This window comes from Fukomys damarensis, unplaced genomic scaffold (genome assembly GCF_012274545.1).
Source record: "Fukomys damarensis isolate Sample0158 unplaced genomic scaffold, DMR_v1.0_HiC HiC_scaffold_16, whole genome shotgun sequence".
NCBI classification, from domain to species: domain Eukaryota; kingdom Metazoa; phylum Chordata; class Mammalia; order Rodentia; family Bathyergidae; genus Fukomys; species Fukomys damarensis.
In genome coordinates this window covers 60,302,220-60,322,287 of record NW_022900928.1, presented here as the reverse complement: position 1 = coordinate 60,322,287, position 20,068 = coordinate 60,302,220, and the positions used below count along the sequence as shown (strand labels likewise).

The following is a 20,068-nucleotide window of genomic DNA, read 5'->3' as shown; positions in this document are numbered from 1 at the left end:
GGGTTTTTTTTTTTTTTTTTTTTTTTTTTTTTTTTTTTTTTTGTTACTGGGGATTGAACTCGGGACCTTGTGCTTGCTAAGGCAGGCACCATGCCACTGAGCTAAATCCCTGGCCCTGATCTATACTTGCAACTTGACCCCAACAGAATTTTATTTTCTTTGTAAAGACTAACAAGCTGATCCAAAAATTTATGGAATATAGATGACCAAGAAAAATCCAAGCAATCTTAAAATACAAAACAGCTAAAAAACACTAAAACTACAGATATTAAGACCAACCAAGAAGCCATAAGTGAACTTAGTAAGTATAGGTAAACTGAATAAGTACAGTACTCTAAAAAAAATGTTTAAGTAAGATTATAGTAGCTGGCCACGGTGGCACATGCCTATAATTCTAGCATGTGGGAGGCTGAGGCAAGAGGATTGCCACGAGTGGCCAACCTTGGGACACATAGTGAATTCAAGGCCAGTCTGAACTACACAGTGAGACCCTCTCAAAAAGACTAAAAGAAAAAAATAAGATTATAATTGAAAAATGGCCAGGTGTGGGTGACACATGCCTATTAATCCCAGCACTTGGGAGGCTGAAGCAAAATCACCATGAGTTGGAGGCCCGCCTGAACTACATAGCAACACCCTGTTTCAGAAAACGCATAGCTGAAAAATAAAACTACAGATGAATCCAATTTACATTATATAATACAAGGAAAAATTTTATTTCAGATTCAATATCAGGAAAAAGTACATCCCTTTAGCTAAGTGAACTAGTACAAACACGGGTAGTCCATTTTGCTATTCCTTCCAGGAAACAAGTACATATGTTTAGTGCTTAAGTGTAATCAGAACTAATCACAACTGTTTCACATGTATCTTCATTGTCTTCACTATGTTTTTTATTTATTAGGCATTCGGTAAGCCACTTCAAATTCTTTCTAAATATTTTTGGTACACAGACATATGCATCTTGATCCTTTTCACTTCCCCTTCCCCTACCTCACATCTCTCCCCACCCCAAACCTACTTCCCATCTCCACAAAGTCTATCTTCCTGTTTCCTAACATCCTTATTTTGCTATCTAAATTATTTATACTTTGGGCTTCTCATGTAAGAGAAACCATGCAATATTTAACCTTCTTATCTGCTTTATTTCACTTAGCATTATGGTCTCCAGGTGCATCCATTTTCCTCAATGAGTCAAATTTATCCTTCTTTGTGACTGAGTAGTCTACACTTTATATATATTTATATATAATTTCTGTATCCATTGATCTGTTGAGGGAGCTGTAGGCCACTTCCAAGATTTAGCTAGTATGCGCTGTGCTCCTACAACTGTGAGTATGCATGTTATCACTGTAATACAATGATGAACTTTTTCTTCCATGCTTTAAAACTATTCCCCCTCCTTATTTGCCAAAAGGGGGCAAAAGAAACAGATAATTCCAAACCCAAAGTCAGATCTTGACTGGTTCAACGTAATTTTAATAACTCTCTACAAATCAGAGATATTTACCTGATCAAGCCCTTCCCCAGCTTTTCTGAGATTCTGTAGTTGGTAAATATCTAGGTTTCCTCCATCATCTTGACAACATAAATCAATTACAATACAGCCCTGGTCCTCAAAAGCATTGATTTGATGAAAAGAAACAAAAGGCTTGCTGTAATACATCCCTGGAAGAATCTTCAGGGAAAAACAAAAACAATGAAAAGAAGACACTTGCCTTTCTTTATTTCCTTCAGGGAACAGATCTACAAATTAAGAGGGGATCCCCACCCTTACTTGGCACACCCAGTAGGTATAAGAGAAGTAGAATACAAAACATAGAGGCAAATATGCTCTGATTTAAGCACTGCTTGCTTAAGTCATCTCATTTCATATTAATTAACAAAATGAGGCTATTTTATGTAGGGCAGACAACCATTACAACTAATTTAAAGTCTTTATAAAACATGGTTTAAAAGAAGAAATAGCCAGAGATTTAGCTCAGTGGTTCTTCCGCCTGCCTTGCAAGTGCAAGGACCCAAGTTCAATCCCTGGTACCAAAATAAATAAATAAAAGGAGAAATAAATCTTAGATCAAAACTTCATGGTTAAAGAAAAAGTGCTGTTGCTTAGTATATGATATAAGTGACTAATTTGAAAAGTATACTCATTACTAAAATATATTGTAATTAAATTCAGGTAAATTTAGGATACTATCCTTTTAAATAAAAGGAACACAAACAAAACTGCACTATTATTAATCAGAAGTATAAAAAGACAATCAACTAACATGCTTAGACTTTGGTGGGATTATCATACTGACACAGCAAATGTTACAGATCTGTGCATGTACAAAATCCTCTTTTGTAACTATCACAAGATGGAAAACCCTATAAGAGAGATTCCTAGATGCCATCTTAATTCAATCAGGTAATTAACTGAATAAAATAATTACTAAAATTCTCTAATGTGCATCACCTACCCTGCTAATACTGTCTGTCGGTAGCCCAACCCAACAAAGAAGGCAGCTTAATTAAGAATGTCTTAAAAATAATGCCCAGAGAAGGTTAAAAAAAATCAGCCATATGGAAATTCATCTCTGAATCTAACCACTTTCATAATATATATGCTCAAAATATTCTACCTGTCCAGTGTGTTTATCCACCACATGAAACCGTGTATTATACTGGGGTTCCCAGCTTATTCCATCTGAAAAAGCCTTTCCTCGAATTTTAGAAGTGATAATTTTCCACAGCTTCATCTTGAGAGGCTGTTCAATGAAGATTACGTAGTTCCTTGTCATTCCTGAAAGGTTCCAGCAAATAATGAAAGGTTATTTGGTCGAAAAAGTAACCATTACAGAGACTTACTGAATGCCTGGACATATTACTACTGACTTTTAAAATGGCCAGCCTGAGATACCTCACCATTTCCCAGCTTTGCTATACGTATTTCTTGTTCCTACATAAAAAAGGAACTGCTAAGAATAGCTTGGATTGAATGTCCTTGCCTTACTTTTTTTTTTCCTTTTTAAATTACTTTGATTTTTACGGGAAGGGGAGGAGGGGGTGAAGGGAGGGCATGGACAAGGGGAAAAAAATGAGAACCAAGACCTGTCATGTAAAGGTACAAGATCCCAATAATGAATGTAATTGTACTGTATACCTAAAATGTACCAATAAACTCAATAAAAGGAAAAAAATAAATTACTTTGGTTTTTGGAACAAAGTAATGAAGTATATTAAAATGTCACTGAATATCTGTACATTTGGTCCCTCATCTTTTCTTATTTATCCCCATGTTAAGGACCTAAGAGCAGTTTGGCTATAACAATTTAAAAATACAGAAAACAAATATTCTGAGTAAAAGCTAAAGCAATTTATATAGAATATGATATCACACACACATAACATAGTCAAGACCTTTTTGTGTTTGAGTGAAGGCTTTAAATTGTCATGTGTGTGTGTGTGTGTGTGTGTGTGTGTGTGTGTGCGCGCGCGCGCACGCCGCGTGCGCTCGCATGTGTGTGTTTTCAGTCAGAGCCTCCCTTTGTAGCCCAGGCTAGTCTCAAAATTTCAGTCTTGCTGCCTTAGCTTCCCAAATACTAGGATAACAAGTTTACATCACTACACCCAGTTTAAAGTTGCCCCAAATCTTGAGTTCTGTTACTTAATTTTTTTATTAACTGTTTGTACTAAAGCAACTGTTCTTTTCAAGCAGATAACTGGCTAGTAGAAGGTGTATATGACTAAACAGAATACCATAATTGGCAAGAAATGCAACACTGGCTTCAATATCATGACCTCTGATGTTAACTATTAATAGTGCTTGCCAAAACTAGTCCCTCTGATACAGTAACATTAAAGTAAGGCCCTTTGTAAATTGCTCTATACTCACCAAAGCTATGGTACTAAGAAGGCTTCATTTTCTCTGTAGAAGCAATAGAACACATCACCCGGGCTCCGTGGATTGTCTCCTCAAGGTCCACCTTCTCTGGAGGAACCCGAATAATGTTGTAATAGGAACCTGGAAAATGAGAAGTCCTATCTTTACTGTTTCGCCTACAATCTAGAATAGATGAGTGCCCTTGCCTTTGTGCAAGGACACATTTGATGGGGGATAGTCATATCCCTCACTGTACATTCTTTATATCCTACATGGTCTTAATATATCTCATTGTACTATAATTCTCTTTTTTTTTTTTTTTTTTTTTTTTTTTTTGGTACCAGAGATTGAACTCAGGTTCTTGCGCTTACAAGGCAGGCCACCGAACCGCTGAGCTAAATCCTGGGCCCTATACTATAATTTTCTGCTTATCTGTTTCCCAGTAGACCATTGAGCTTTTCTGGGACAGGAGTTGTGTCTGATTCATCTTTACATTCTCAGTACTAAGCAAGGACTTGACATTTAGTAGGCACACTATAAATGGCTATCGATGAATTAACTAAAAACAGATTTGTTAAGCCATTCAATAAATGAATATACATTTAGGTGATATTAAATTGTCTTCTTGGTACTGGAATTTCTAGCACAGGTAGTGAAAAACTTGGGTAACAGAAATTTGAAATCTCCAATCTTCTTTTGGAATAAGATGACAGTATATATCTCTAATTATCTATTCTGCAACTTCTTCATTTAAAAATTCATGTTTAAGGGACTGCACCTGCCTTTCAAGTACAAGGTCCTGAGTTTGGTCCCCGGTACCAAAAAAAAATTCATGTTTAATAAATATGTAATGAAAATCCATACAATCTTTATAATCTCAGATCACAACTGAACATTAAAAAAATGTGAGTTGTGCTAAAAAGGACAAGCAGAAAATTAGCTGTTAAGCATAGTCAAAAAAGGACCACAAAATCACAGAATATTTTAAGCTCATTAATACCACATTAGATTTTCCTTCTGAAACATTCAAATGAAGTTTCATATGTTTATATCTTAACCATAAAGGGCTCCTACTTATTTCTAAAAACAAAACCAAAAAAAACGCCTCTATTCCACCTTTACCTTGTGGGCCATAGGAGTTTCCCATATTGTATACTGTTCCATCTGGGTCATAATGAGGATGTGCAGTTGCTCCATTTACAGCAATAAATTTTTTCCAATCTACCTGCCAATTTAAGATTGACAGATTCTTTTAGTTACATGTGCTGGTCTCTATTGACATGCATATAATAGGACATGTAAAATATTTTTAAAATAAAATATTCAAACTATAGTATATCCTCTAATTTCTCTTTTTTTGGGGGGGTTGGTTTTTTTGAGACAGGGTTTCACTAGGTAGTTGAGACTGACCTGGAACTCACAGTGGAGGCCAGGTTGATCTCAAACTCACAGCAATCCTCCTGCCTCAGCCTCCCAAGTGCTGGGATTACAGGCGTGCGCCACCATGCCCGGTTTATCCTCTAATTTCTTGCCTCTGAGAAATCAAAATGATTTTCCCACTAAATTTTTAAAAAACTGAACTAAAATCAACACAAAAACAAAAACCTACCACCACACACACACACCTGGATACATTTGTCTGAAACCACAAGATATTCCAAAAGAAGCACATGATTTACAATTAAATTAAAATCTTGATCTGAAATTTTATTTTAATTAATTTATTAAAGCAACTTAGGTCTAGTCAATCTCTAGTCCAGCTCTAATTGTAACTGAGAAGAATATGATTCATCAAGTAGATAGGTACTATTTTATTTCTCCTTTACTCTAGCCTTCAGATATTAGGATTAAGGAAGGCGTTTAGAATTATCTTTAAAGAGACCAACCCCACCCACAGAGTCCATTCTAATCAGAACAGAGGGTGAAGGTTACATGAATTAATGGATAATTTTATCTTTATGTGGTTAAAGTTCTTTAGATATGTACTATTTTTAAAAAGTACTCAGAATGGGAAGAAATTTTAGGATCTATTTTATTCATTTTTAATTATATATTACCTTTTCTGTTTTTTCCAGAGTTTCAATGTCCACTTTGTTCATAAAATTGGTCTCAGTGCTCATGTAGTAATCACCCTTGTACTGCACATAGTTGACATTGGTATTGTCAGTCATAGCTAAAACCAACCATCAGAGTTATTTTAGAATCATAGTTTATTTTAGTAGCAGAATCTAAGAGAGTTAAAAAAAAAAAAAAAGTTTCTGGGAATGTTAAAGGCTGCTTACCAGGCATCTCAAACTTTGACATGAAACGTTCAAAAATATTCTTGCATGGGTCAGGAAGAGCCAGTGTGCCAAATTCTGAGATTACAATTCGATTCTGAGCACTATTGGTCTTATATGTATCACTCTGTAGAAACTTGCTCCTATAGGTAACTGTACCCTTCTCTATCCTGAACTGGTGAAGCAAAGCCATTCCATCAAACCAGTGACTATACCTGAAAAAACGGAAAAATGGGTTAAAAAAAAACTCACATCAGTAAGAAAAGCATAGGTCAGAATAAGAAATAAAGTGACCTATCTGTAATCAAAATTAGAAATAAGAAAATAGAAGAGTGGTTAGTGACAACAAATCAGCCTTTCTGAGATTCAGAATCCAGACACTGAAAAATAACAGTGAGGGGAAGAAGAAAAGACAGAAGTGGATCCTCAAGAACAAGGAAGGATCTGACAGGAGATTAAAATGTACAGAGAAATTAAAGAGACAAAACACAATGTAGAGAAGGGAAGGGACTGTCTGTACTTTCTCCTCAGCTCCAAGATCTCACCTGCCAGGAAAGGGTATCCAAAACTACAGAGACAAAGTGAAAGCTAGGGACTCAGAAGGCTTCAGGGAGAAATGCAGTAGTGGAATGGACCAGTGGGTGCTGTGATCTGCGGGGAGACCCCTGGATTCTGCTCCCCCATGAGTCCTTTGACAGGTAACAGCTGGTGGAGAGTGACTCCAGTCCAAGCGCCTTCATATCCCTAGAGAGTGCTTGGTTGGACACCATTTTGTGGAAGAGATGACTCTTTGAACCTTGGACTCAGAGCAGCTGCAGGTTCCCATCATCACATTCCCACAGTGACTGGGTGAGAGACAGCCATAGGAGATAGCCGTGGCCAGGGAGCAGGCTGGAAAGAGACCTTCAACAGCTTTGAGCTAAAGAACACAGGCTCTTCCCCTACAGCTAGAGGCCAGGCCCAGCGCGAGTCACTCTGGGTTTGAAAGTCATGGCATTGGTGCCCCTGCCCTTATTCTTCTGCCTATTGTTGACTGCATCCAGCACGGGTCTGAGATCTGACTACCTTATCTATCAGCAGACATGCCTTGACTCAGACACCGCCTGAGAACTCTACATCCTGGAAGAAAACCATGAAATCAAAATCACAGTTCTTTGTTATTTGTTGTGAATTGTTTGGAGGGATTGTTTTTTCTTTTTTATTCTTTCCTTTCTTCTTCTCTACTTCACCAGTTAATTTGGGTTTGGGGGATTTTCCTTTGCCCTTTTTCCTTGATTCTTATCTTTTTCTTTTTTTAGTTTTGTATTTATCATGTTGTTTTGTTTTTTGAGACAAGGTCTTATTATGTAGTTCAGGCTTACCTTGAACTCACTATGTAGCCCAGGCTGGTCTCAAATTCAAGGTGATCCTCCTACCTCAGCCTCCCGTGTGCTGGGATTGCAGGTGTGCACCACCATGCCCAACACTTTTCTTCTGTCTATATTCTTCCCTCTGCTCCCTTTAATTTTTTTTTCCAGTAGCAGGATCAAAGTCAGGACCTTGCACTTACCAGGTAGGCACAGCACCACTGAGCTACATCCCTGGCCCTCCCTTTAATTTTATGTCTTACTTTTACTCAAAATATAATTATCTTCCTCCCTATTTTGCTTTTACCTTCTGTTTCTCATCAGTTTTTTGTCTTATCTTTACCTGATGCTTCTACCTCCAATATGACTCACTGTGCCACTTCTCCTCATATCATACAGCTTAAGGTTTCAAATTTTCCCTCTTGCATTCCTCTGTTCCCAAACCTCTACATCTTTAAAGTTTTATTAATCTTTGGATGGTTAGCTCTGTAAAATTACTGTAAAATTCCTTTTTACCATTAGTGGAAAGAGAGCTGTCACATTTAGTACCTATTAACTATAAGTCAATGCCTGTGTTGTCTTAATGTTTACACCATAATTGTGGATTTCTTCTTCAGGGTTAAGGGTGGTACACAATTGGTTCTTACTGTATATTAGTATCCAATTTGTCTTGGATGATACTATTGTAGCTGATTTGCTTGACATTACAAGGGTTACATAGTTATTGCTATTAATGAGTTTTCTCTGTAAACTAACACTCAGATTACTTCTGTGACATTAGCAATGTGACATTAACAATACTAGAGTGTATTCCCAGAGAACTCAGTGTTGGAAAAATTACATGATACCCTCCCCTCCCAAATTAATCAAAGTGGTTAGATCTTGGAGCTGAGCAAAGGACTATAGTTAGCAACACCCAGAGTACATCACTGAAAAGCAACTGAACAGATCTCTACACTAACTATACAGACCCAGGAGCTTTCAGAAACACTAATAAAAAGCTAGCTGAACAGTAATGAGAGGACAACTTGTTAGAAAGAAATAGTAACTTTAGTGGGACTATAAGAACGTGAAAATTGGGGCATTTTGTAGAGAGTAAGTTTCAGAGTTCAAGATTTCAAGGCTAGGCCAGAACCGTGGAATAAGTTCCAACTAGGCCTGGGTCTGTGGCCTTGCTGAAGTAGCAGTGACACAATCATGGCAGTAGGGAACTGAAACTGAAAGGAACTGAAAGGCTACACCAGCATCATCATGGAACTTTAAATACTCCCAGGAGAGTGGTAGACATTAGGTGATGAGGCTGTTTAGTCTTCTGCCAGATTCATATAACTTAAAAATATGAGAGACATGTTTTTTTTTGGGGGGGGCGGGTGCCAGGAATCAAACTCAGGACCTTGTGCTTGCCAGGCAGGCACAGCACTGCTGAGCTACATCCCCAGCCCAGAAGCATATTTTCAATTAAATCATTGACTTAAGCAAATTAATTGAAGAAACACCTTCAGCACCTCACTACTATGTCTGCATGTAAATGTAGATCTGTTAAATGACATCTAACAATGTGATCAGAGCTTCACAATTGTGTGAGGCAATGCTTACCTATAGGTGAAGGGTTATCCAGCACTTCTCTAAATCTCTACCCCTTCCTTTAATCTAATCTGAGATTTACATTTTGATGAGAGGAATCAAAGTGTCTTCTAGCTATACTGTAGAAATACATTAATAATTAAGTGGGACTATGCCTTCTTGCTAAAGATCTGATAACTCTGACACATGGCTGTTGCTTTATGTCTCAGTTTAAATTGAGAATTAAGGCAATGCAGTATTGTAACTGTAACTTTGTCAATACTTCTATCTAGAGGCCTGTTGCCCTTTTTTGGTTTTTTGAGACAGGGTCTCACTATGTAGTTGAGACTGATCTGGAACTCACTATGTAGCCCAGGCTGGTCTCGAACTCACAGTGATTCTCCTGCCTCAGCCTACCAACTGCTGGGATTACAGGCGTGAGCCTCTTATCATTTTTATCTTCTGTGAAATTTTTGTTCCCAAGAAAGGCAGGATTATAATTTTTTTCTACAGATTGATTTGGTATAGTGTGTTCTTAGTTATCAAAAATACACTTGTAGCTTTGGGTTTTGAATTGAATATTTATGATGTATAGAAAACCATGACACATACTGTACAAACTCAATCACAAAATGGAATGTTGTATATATACACACAGGATCTAAAAGAACACATCCAGCTAAGCTGCTTATGATTGCAAATTACTTTGTTCTTTGCTTCTTGTTTTTGTTTCCCATAATGCATATATTAACTTTTTTAAAATAAAAATTATTTTTACACTTGATCTTAGCCAAAAGGCCAAGAAGCGATTAAAAAATAAAAATTATTTTTAAAACAAAAAAATTAATTAAAAAATAAAAATAGCTGGGCATGGTGGCGCACGCCTGCAGTCCCAGCACTCAGGAGGCTGAGGCAGGAGGATCGCTGTGAGTCTGAGACCAGCCTGGGCTACATAGTGAGTTCCAGGTCAGTCTCAACTACGTAGTGAGACCCTGTCTCAAAAAAACCAAAACAACATAAAATAAATTTTAAAACAAAAATAAATCTAATCTGGGGAGCTAACCTCTAAAATGAATGCGCAGTCTCCATGTGGCCTGGAGATATTTGCACTTCTCACTCAAAGGACTGGACTACATAGCAAGGTCCCATCTCAAAAACAACTTCAATAAATAAATAAATCGGAAGGAAGGAAGGAAGGAGGAGGCGGGCCAGGGATTTAGCTCAGTGGTTCCACTGCCTGCCTTGCAAGTGCAAGGCAGTACTAAAAAATAATAAATAATAAATAAATAAATATAATAGTCATTCAGATTTTGTAGCAGCCTATATAAAAAGCTTTTTGATAATGTGGAAGTTTTTTTAAGCAAAAAATAATTTTACCTACGACTGCTATTATTTAGAATAAATGTATAGAAATGGTGGGAAGAGTGGCAGGCAATACACCAAAGTGTTAAGAGAGCATGTGTCCCACTCCTTTTCCATAGTTTCATACAAATAAAAATTTGTATAATGAAAATTTTTTCTTATATTTAAAAATATTAAAAATAAAGCAGGTAATTTCCTGGCTATAAGAGTTTCTTCACATAACTTCATACTCCCACTAGACACACAGAAAACTTACATCCTAAGAAGTTATTGGCTTTTCATCTATTTACATTGTATTTATTGAGTATTTTCTAGGTACAGGCCACTGTTCTAAATATAGGGGATACTGGGTAAAGTAGAAAAAGCCTCCACCCTCATGCAACTTACTTCAGTGGGAAAACACAGCCAATATATAAATAAAAAAGACTAGCCGAGAAATGGTACCACACAAATTGGTAACATAATATATCCCAGTGTTTTGAGATCGGGAAGTCAGGGAAGACTAAAAGGACAGAATGTTTAAACTGGTATCTGAATGACAGGAATGAAACCTAAGAAGATCAACAAAGCTTGGTTTAAAAAGCTGACGCTATATGGCTTCTTGGCCTTTTGGCTAAGATCAAGTGAGCAAAAATAAATGTGGCAGTACGAGGAATTGAAAGAAGCCACTGTGTCTGGGGAGTAGAGGGTGAGGGAGAAAGCAGCAGAAAGTGAAGACATTACCCTTCCCTTTGGAACTCGTGGCAAAACAATTTGGTAGTCACAAACAGAGCTCCTAACACCTATTTTTTTTGGCATAAACTCACAGAGTGATTCAAATTTACACTATTAAGCAGACCAGCAAAAGCAAAACTTTCAAAACATAATTCTTTTTTTTTTTTTTCTTCCTGGGGACTACAGTTTGGAATCTGTAATCAAAAGAAAGATAACGGCAATGTGCACCTCAGAGAGGAAATTAAAGCATATTCCATAGAATCAGCCCATGCTAAGAAATCCAGATTTTTCTTCAAAATCTAGGCTTACTTATCCTTCCCAAACTCAAATTTCCCAGGTCCAACTCGAAGCAGATAGCCGTTGAGCCACTGAGGGATATTTCCCTGGACTGCAGCAGAGATGATATGTGGTGTCTCCTCCACCGTGGTCAGCAGGGGTGCAATACATGGCAGGCTCCGCTGCTGCCCCAAGAGGGCTCTTTTCTCAGTATATGTCATGCACTTCTTCAAAACTGTGAAGAGGAAATCGAAAGCACACCAAAAAATTAACGGATCTTGTATAAACATGCATATACATGTCCCCCACGGACAATAATTTTAGGAACTATCAGCCTGTGGGAACCATGTACCTATCACCAAATACAGTCTCCAAATCCTTCTCTCTCCTTCCTCATTCTCAGACTACCAATGCTTTGACTCTCATTTTTAAATCACAACAATCCGTCTTGGATTTCTTGTACTATTAATCTACCTAAGAATTAACTTAGGACTTTATGATTATTGTTTCCATGGTAGAACAATGATTGTCTACATATTAACTCTAGATGTGCTAATAGTAACGTCATTGTTACAATAAAAAAAATAACCACCAAGCCCAGCCTGGACAACTTAGTGACCTAGAAAGACTTTGTCTCAAAATAAAAAATTAAAAAACAGGCTCATTGTGAAAGCCCTGGGTTCAATCCCCAGTGGTGCTTATCAAAAAATTACCACCATCCAATATTTTCATAATTACCTTGGTTTCAGTGGTTTAGATACACAAAAACGTGATACCAAAGATCTCATTGTGATTTCTGGGAATTTAATAGGAGGTAAAATTTAATTTCTTCTATCTTAATGGCATATTCATGAAAATTCATGGCATTTTCTAGGAAAAGGGTATCATAAATTAAATTATGCAGTGATACTCATTATGAAATTACTTGAAGCCACAAAGCTACAAGAAGAGGTCTACAAGAGCAGAGGAAGTGGGAGGGGTAAGGGAAAGGTTAAAAGGGAAAAGAAAAGATAAGTGAAAAGGAAAAACATGGAAACAATGTCTCTGTGAACAGGGAAGGGTGGAGGAGGTAAAGGGAGGGCTGGGGAATGGGGAAAAATAAGAACCAAGATAAGTCATGTAAAGGTACAAGATCCTAATGATGAATATAACTGTACTGTATACCTAAAATGTACCAATAAACTTAATAAAGATTTAAAAAATAAGTAAAACTTTTTATTAGATAAATATGGGTTAAAAATTGTTCCCATTGACCTCATCTTATCAAAAAGCTTTTATTCAGCGAGAGAAACTCCCAACACAGTGAAGAGACAACCACAGAGTGGAAAAACATTTTTACCAGCTATTCAGATAAAAGATTATCATTCCAGGTGCTCCAAATTTAAAGACCCAATGCAAAAATGGGCATCTGAAATAAAAAGACAGTTCTCAGATAAAGAATTAGAAATGGCAAATAAATATATTGAAAAATGTTCAATATCACTGGTCATTCGAGAGATGCAAATTAAAACAATGCTGAGATTTCATCTCACTCCAGAAAGAATGGCTGCTATCAAGAAATCAACCAATAATAAATGCTGGAGGGGCTGTGGGGAAAAGGGAACACTTCTCCACTGCTGGTGAGAGTATAGACTGGTGCAACCACTGTAGAAATCAGTGTGGAGATTTCTCAAAAAATGAAAACTAGAGGTTCCACTTGACTCAGCTATAACTCTTCTTGGTATCTTCCTGAAAGAATTAAAAGCATCATACCACAGAGATGTATGCACACTCATGTTTATAACACCACAGATTGAATGGCTAAATCTTGAAAACAACCCAAATGCCCATCAACTGATGAGTGGATAAAAAGATGTGGGTTTTTTTCTATAACGGAGTACTACTCTGCCATAAAAAAGGATGCGATTCAGACATTTATAGCTAAATGGATGGACCCCGAGACCATACTTATAAGTGAAATAAAACAGATGTGTTTAAATACCACATTATTTCTCTGGTGTGAGAAACTGAATGTGGAAATAAGGCCTGAGATGTACAATGGATATTGGGCAATGGGAAGAAAGTGTTCACATGGGAAGGGGAACAGGGAGGAGAAAGGAAGAAAGGAACAAGAAAAAAAGTGAAAATAGAAGGAAAATGGAAACAAAGCTTTTGTACATAGGGGAAAGGACTTGAGGAAGGGAATGGGATAAAATAAAATTTTTAAAAGTTGTCCCCATTATTTCATACTTATTGAATGTTCACAAAGCAAAATTGTCTAATGCAGAGGAGTGGGCAAATATATAATTACATAATATAAATACAGTCCATTTCATAAAAGTTTAATGGTGACACAGAAGTCTAGGTTAGGAAAATAAATTAACACATAGGGATACTAATCCCCTAAATGAGCGAAATTAGTATTCTTTCAGCAAATTATTTTATATTTTATCTATGATCAATCTATTTCAAATCTTTCAAGTATTCAATCTGGAGCACATAAAACTGCTTACTTTCCTACAAGTAACAATTCCATGAAGTCCAACTGTTTCCTGTTTTCCTTAATGAAATTTAATTTTACCCTGAACACCTTTCCCAAAACCTCTCCCTAAGAAACTTCTACTGTTCAAAGTCTATCTCATATGTCACTTTCTTTTACAGGGAGCAAACAGTAATATTTAAGAGTGCAGGCTTGGGTGCTGCCTGGCCCCAGATTACATCAGTTCAGTGTTGGTCAGTTCCCAAATAAGACTTTCAACCTCTCTGTACTGTTTCCTCCTTTCCAAGGTGGGGACATAATACTTGTAATTCTTGTCATGCCTAAGGTTATCACAAATGAGTTAATTTATGTAAAGCTTTTAAAACACAATACTAAAAAATTATCTACATAGTTTTTAGTGATCAATCCAATAAGATATATGACACTTCTTTATTTAAATCATTCAACAAAGTGCTAAGCACTGCTGCTGGATAAAAGGCCACAGAATCCTGACATAAAGAAATTCACTCCCTAGTAAACAAACTGATCATTAATAAGTGTTCTGTTTCAGCACTGTTTCTCAAAATCTGATCTGAGAACTGTTTGCAACAGAAATACTACCTAGTGTTGTTACTAAAATGTAAATTCCTGAATTCTACTCTGGACCTAGTAAGTCAGAATCTGGGGTAGATCCAGCAGGTGTTCTCATACTTAATAAAATTTGGGGATCATAGCAGATGCTTTGAAAGGCAGAGAAGGAAAACCTCAAGTACTTATCTCACTTTACTTTTGTTAACATTATGTATATCTCTCTTGCTTTCCTCTTAGACTAAAATAAATTCCCTAAAGTCAGATATTTTATTCATCCTACTTATTTAAGTCGGCCGGGGATTTAGCTCAGTAGTTCCGCTGCCTGCCTTGCAAACACACAGGCCCAAGTTCGATCCCTGGTACCAAAAAACAAAACAAAATAAAATACTTATTTAAGTAACCTTAAAATAAATATCCTGAAAAAAAAATTAAAATGAATAGTCTGACTGGGCATTTGTGTGAATAAAAATACATGAGTTATTTTGTTTTTTGTTTTCTTTTTAAGTACTGGAGATTGAACTGAAGGCCACTGCACTGAGCTGTACCCAGCCCATTTTTTATTTTTTATTTTGAGACAGGATCTCACTAAGTGGCCCAGACAAAGCTTGAACTTATTTGTTATCCTCCTGCCTCACCCTCCCAGAGTATTAGGATTACATGTGTGAACCACTATATCAGCTGGTATGAATTTTTAATATTTTTACATTTTAGAAAATATTTACATTATCCATATGTTCCACAATGTTGTTGGCTGTCTATTATATGCTCTTCAGACTTTTCTGCAGTACTTGCTATGGTTGCCAACATCTCCTTAAAACCATTTCTATTCCTGGCTCCTAAGACATTGTACTATTCTAACTTTCTTGCTCTCTGGCTACTCTCTGCTTTGTGCCAGCTTTATAGTTCATTTGCTGACAAAACTTTGGAAGAATTATCTAATTTCTGTGTCTCTAGTTTTTCAATGATAAAACTGGGCTAATTAGGGTTAATACTTTCTGTCTGTTTCTATCATCATCATTAAATATGTTAATGCATTTTATTGTCTCCTTTTCCCCTTATCACTACATAAAAGTTCCTAATGTATGACCTTGGACCTTTACTCCTTTTTTTTTTCAGTTCAATTCTCTGTAACCCTTTATTATATTTATAGCAATATTATCAACATTACACAAGTTTCCTTATTTCCTCAGACGGCAGCAATTTTATTCTCATAATTGAACCTTTACTCTTTAATCTCAGCATTCTCCCTTGGTAATTTCAACGTATTCTCTTAAATTCACCAATTCCTTCTTACAAGTGACTCTCAATATAATAACACAGATTTCTTCATTTTCCCCCTTCCAAATCAGTTTCTCCACCAGCTAAATTATCCAGCTACAAGATCTCTGCTGGCCCGGAATTCATCTTTTCCATGGCTCCTCCCATTCACTACACCTACATGGGGCCAGTAGGGGGCTGCTAAGGAGATGGCACAGGGTGGCTAATAAAAATTAGGAAGGCTCAAAAGTCTACGAGGGTGCTCAGGGAAAATCCTATATTTTTTCTAGTTCCTTCCTCTCGGCAACTCCTCCAATTTTTTCCCCTCTGGCCTGAACCTGTCCTCATCAGCACTGATGCCTCAGCTTATTAGTCATTTTCTTCTTCCTGTCCTAATTTAGGCCATCTCTTAACAGGATATCATTATAACACCACCTAATTGAAGGAAATTAGGAAGGAATTTGGCTCTGTTTTAGGCCAGAGCTTTCTAATTAGCAGACCTCTTAATCCCCTTAGCCCTTGGGATAGCCGGAAGACCCAGGCCAATCGTCTCCAACTCTGAGTTGCTCATCAGTTTCTATGTCATCTGCTTCATTAGCATGACATTCCCATTTCCTACAGCAAGAACTGATTCCCTTTAGTTTGAACTACACAGTAACTGTTTATAGCTAGCTCTCATATGGCCATATCTTATTCTGTCATGTATGCAAAAGATGAATATATTGTAAACCCTCTATTATCAGTACTCCATGGGTATACAGTGTAGGTTTTGCCTATCCTCTCCTTCTAGTACATAACACATTTCCTTATATAGTGCAAGCACTAAATTACTGAATTAAATAAATTTACAATTTATAGTGCATATCAGTGCAATTGCTGACAGTTCTTTATCAGTAAATTTCAAGAAATAAAATCATTAAACAATAGAAGCTATAATGGAACCTACAAAACAAAAAGCACAGGTTTTAAGAGTGTCCCATGATGCAAATAGAAGAATCAAACGTTTATCTTAGAACATGTGGTAGTAATTTTCAATTTAGACAAGTTTAAATAGTGAATATTCTTCCTCTCATACATTCAATAAAATCCTAAATCCTGAATCCTGCCCACATGTGTTGAATAAAACATATGAACACGAAGGCTATTTTTCTAACTGAGCAAACAAATAGCTACTCAGTCTTCTTTCACTTCTGCCTTTATGGAGTTGCTGTCCATCTGCTCCACACAGAGGGGGAAGCTTCAGAAGCCTCAAATAACCCTCTGGGAAAGAAGCAGAGAAGTTGAAGTACAGGCTGGTAGGAGGAGGAGGAAGAACAGGGGCAGATCTCCTACCTGGGAGCCGATGTGCTATCGCAAAAAGAAACCCCACTGAAGTGGTGGAAAGATTACTGACAAAATGGTGAAAGTTTTGAGGAAATGTTTTATAATTCAGTTAAGTAGCAGCAGATCCCGTGATTTCCGAATCCTTACACTCATTGGTACTTGTTAGTGAACATTCACAGAACTTCCTGGGCTGTCCCTGGCTCAGGGACAGAATGAGACGGGGAGGGAAGAGAAAAGGTTTCAAACTACTAATAATCTCTTAGTCTCACTTTCAGGGTGACTATCCCAACAAGCTATCTATAAATAAATTTTCTTTAGTTTTGAAAAATTAAAACTGGGCAACCACTAGTGGTTCCCCTCCCTAAAGTTTCCTCTCTTGAATCTGTCCTCACACTAGAATTAAATCAGTTGATTGGGACACTTGGGATCACTTTCATTCTGCTACTCCTGTCCCCTGAAAGATTCAGATACAGAATAAAGTCCAAATTTATTGACTGTTGATAAAGGGTTTACAGTCAGGCAACAGCTTAGCTTTTGTCCTTTGTCTATCATTTCATCCTACCTTTTCTTTTATAGTATCATTCTTTTATTCATTCATTCCTTTTCATTTTTATTCGTTAATTTTACAAATGTGTTAGACTCTATAAAGGCATGTCCTTAAAAATCCTATGGCCATACAGAATTTCATTACTTAACAAACATTTTTGAGAACCAATATATATCAAACATTGTGTTAAAGTAAGAATAAGCCAGGCGTGGTGGAGCAAGTCCGTAATTCCAGCCCTTGGGATATCGGGGTAAGGAGGATTGCCATGAGTTTGAGGCCTGTCTGTGCTACATAGTGAGTTTCAAGGTCAGGCTGAACTACATAGTGAAATCCTGTTTCAAAAAAGTAATACCAAGAAACAAAAGTCAACCCTCTCCCCTAGTTTAGATGGTACATACACTATCCTCCTTTGTAAATTCTTACACTGTAATGTGCTTTTGTTCTTCTGTACCTTTAAACAAACTTTGCCCCAAGGCATAGTAGCACATCCTTATAATCTCAGCATTCTGGAAGGCTAAATAAGAATCCCAAGTTCAAGCCCAGACTGGATAATTTAGTGACTTAGCAATACCCTATCTCAAAGTAAAAAGTAAAAATAATAAAAACAGAGAGGACTGTAGCTCAGTACAAAGACCCCGGGTTAAATCTCCAGTACCAAAAAACAAACAGAAATAATCCTTACTCTGCTTGAAATATCTTCCTCCTTTTCAGAAATCCAAACTCTACCTCTCTGACCTTCTTGACCAAAGGCTTTTGAGTAGCCCTCACAGCACTGCCACAGAGATGTTTTAAACATTAACATATCTTCCTAGAAAACTTAGTATATTTTCAAGAGGAGAATTGTAAAAAAAAAAAGTATCAGAGGCAGTGTCTTAATTTATTGTATTTTTCACAGTGCCTAGCAGTGTATGATGTACAAAGATGGTTGAACATATATTTTGATTAGTAGTCAATGAAAAACAATTTATAAATTTGTGAAGTTTTATTGAAATGAGAATGATACTCAAAGTGTAAAGTAAAAGGCAATGGTATTGCTGCAATAGTATATCTCCAGTTGTGAGTTATTCTTGTTTATGTGGATGGTACCAAAGCCACTAAATATAATTTTTTAAATCAAGTCTTAATAGGCTTTTGGGTCCTTTAAACTAGAAGGTGGCTGTTCTGAATAGCATATACATTGTGACTTAAAAGTAAGTTTTTCAGCCAGGCATGGTGGAACATACCTGTACTGCCAGCATTCTGGGAGGGTGAAGCAAGAGGGTCAGAGTTTGAGCTCAGCCTGGGCAATTTACTGACTTAGATCTTGTTTCAAAATAAAAATTTTTAAAAAGGACTGGGGATACATTTCAGTAGGAAGGTCCTGGGTTCAATCCCCAGTACTGGGGGAAAAAAATTCCAGTTCCTTAGTTTTGATTATATCAAATTAAGTGATCAAATCAAATCGACTTCCTGAATCTGCAAAGAACCAGGATATAATAATTATATTATGAAATCCAGTCTAAAATAATCTGTTGGTCTGTCTTTTTTTTTTTTTTTTTTTTTTTTTTTTTTTTTTTTGGTTACAAGGATTGAACTCAGGTCCTTGTCCTTTTGAGGCAGGCAGTGGCACCACTGAGCTAAATCCCCGCAATGGACTTACTTTTCATATTAAAAATAAATGCTTAGGGCCAGGGATTTAGCTCAGTGGCACCATTCCTGACTCACAAGTGCAAGGTCCTGAGTTTCATACCCAGTATTGGAAAAAATAATTCAAAACATTCTTAATGATGGTAAGTCAGTAAAATTATCTACATATTCCAAACATTAAAGAATTATGTAACAAAATGATTCAAATCCAGGTAGAATGTCATATTAAATATAGTCTATTACATTTAATTTTTTAAGTTTCATTTCCAATACTTTGTTGACCTCTAACCCTGTCAATTTAACCAGTTTTTAAAGTAAATATTTAGTTTCATCATTCTATCTTGTATAAGTATTTATTTAGTGTGATGTTTATTCCCTAAAATAGGAATCTGATGAAATGAAATTTGATTTTACAGCTTAGAAGGGAGGAAGACAAATATGCTATCTTTAGGCATACTAATTCCCTGTGTACTCTTTGCAAATGTATCCTAATTGGTGATTGCTTATATTGGAAAAAAAATAAAATGAATGAACTATCAACATGATTGAAAAAAATGGGTATTGTGATTTTTTTTTAAATCTGGTTAATATATTTATCTCATGTAGTTATGTAGCATACCAACCTTTTTAATAAAATCATAGCAGTATTTTACATTAAAAGAAGAAATTGTTAGCCTGAATAGTAGACATCCTTTAGACCAAATTAACTTTCAAATTATAATAGGATTAGTTGGGCATGGTGGTACAATCCCAGCACTCCAGAAGGTGAAGCAGGAGGATCACCAAGAGTTCAAGGCCAGCCTGGGCAACATAGTGAGTTCAAAGCCAGCCTACACACCAAGAAAAACTCTGTCCCAAAAT

General features: G+C 36.6%; 1 protein-coding gene across 1 annotated transcript in view; it reads right to left on the bottom strand.

Annotated features, from left to right (window-relative positions):
* The window catches only part of Bco2 (beta-carotene oxygenase 2), a 30,855-nt gene that overhangs the window by 8,938 nt on the left and 1,849 nt on the right, over positions 1-20,068 (bottom strand). The window contains 7 exon segments of the mRNA XM_033764326.1: positions 1,511-1,678; positions 2,625-2,785; positions 3,878-4,006; positions 4,988-5,090; positions 5,923-6,038; positions 6,148-6,359; positions 11,439-11,640. Coding sequence (XP_033620217.1) covers positions 1,511-1,678; positions 2,625-2,785; positions 3,878-4,006; positions 4,988-5,090; positions 5,923-6,038; positions 6,148-6,359; positions 11,439-11,626 — 1,077 coding nt within the window. The 5' untranslated portion in view covers positions 11,627-11,640.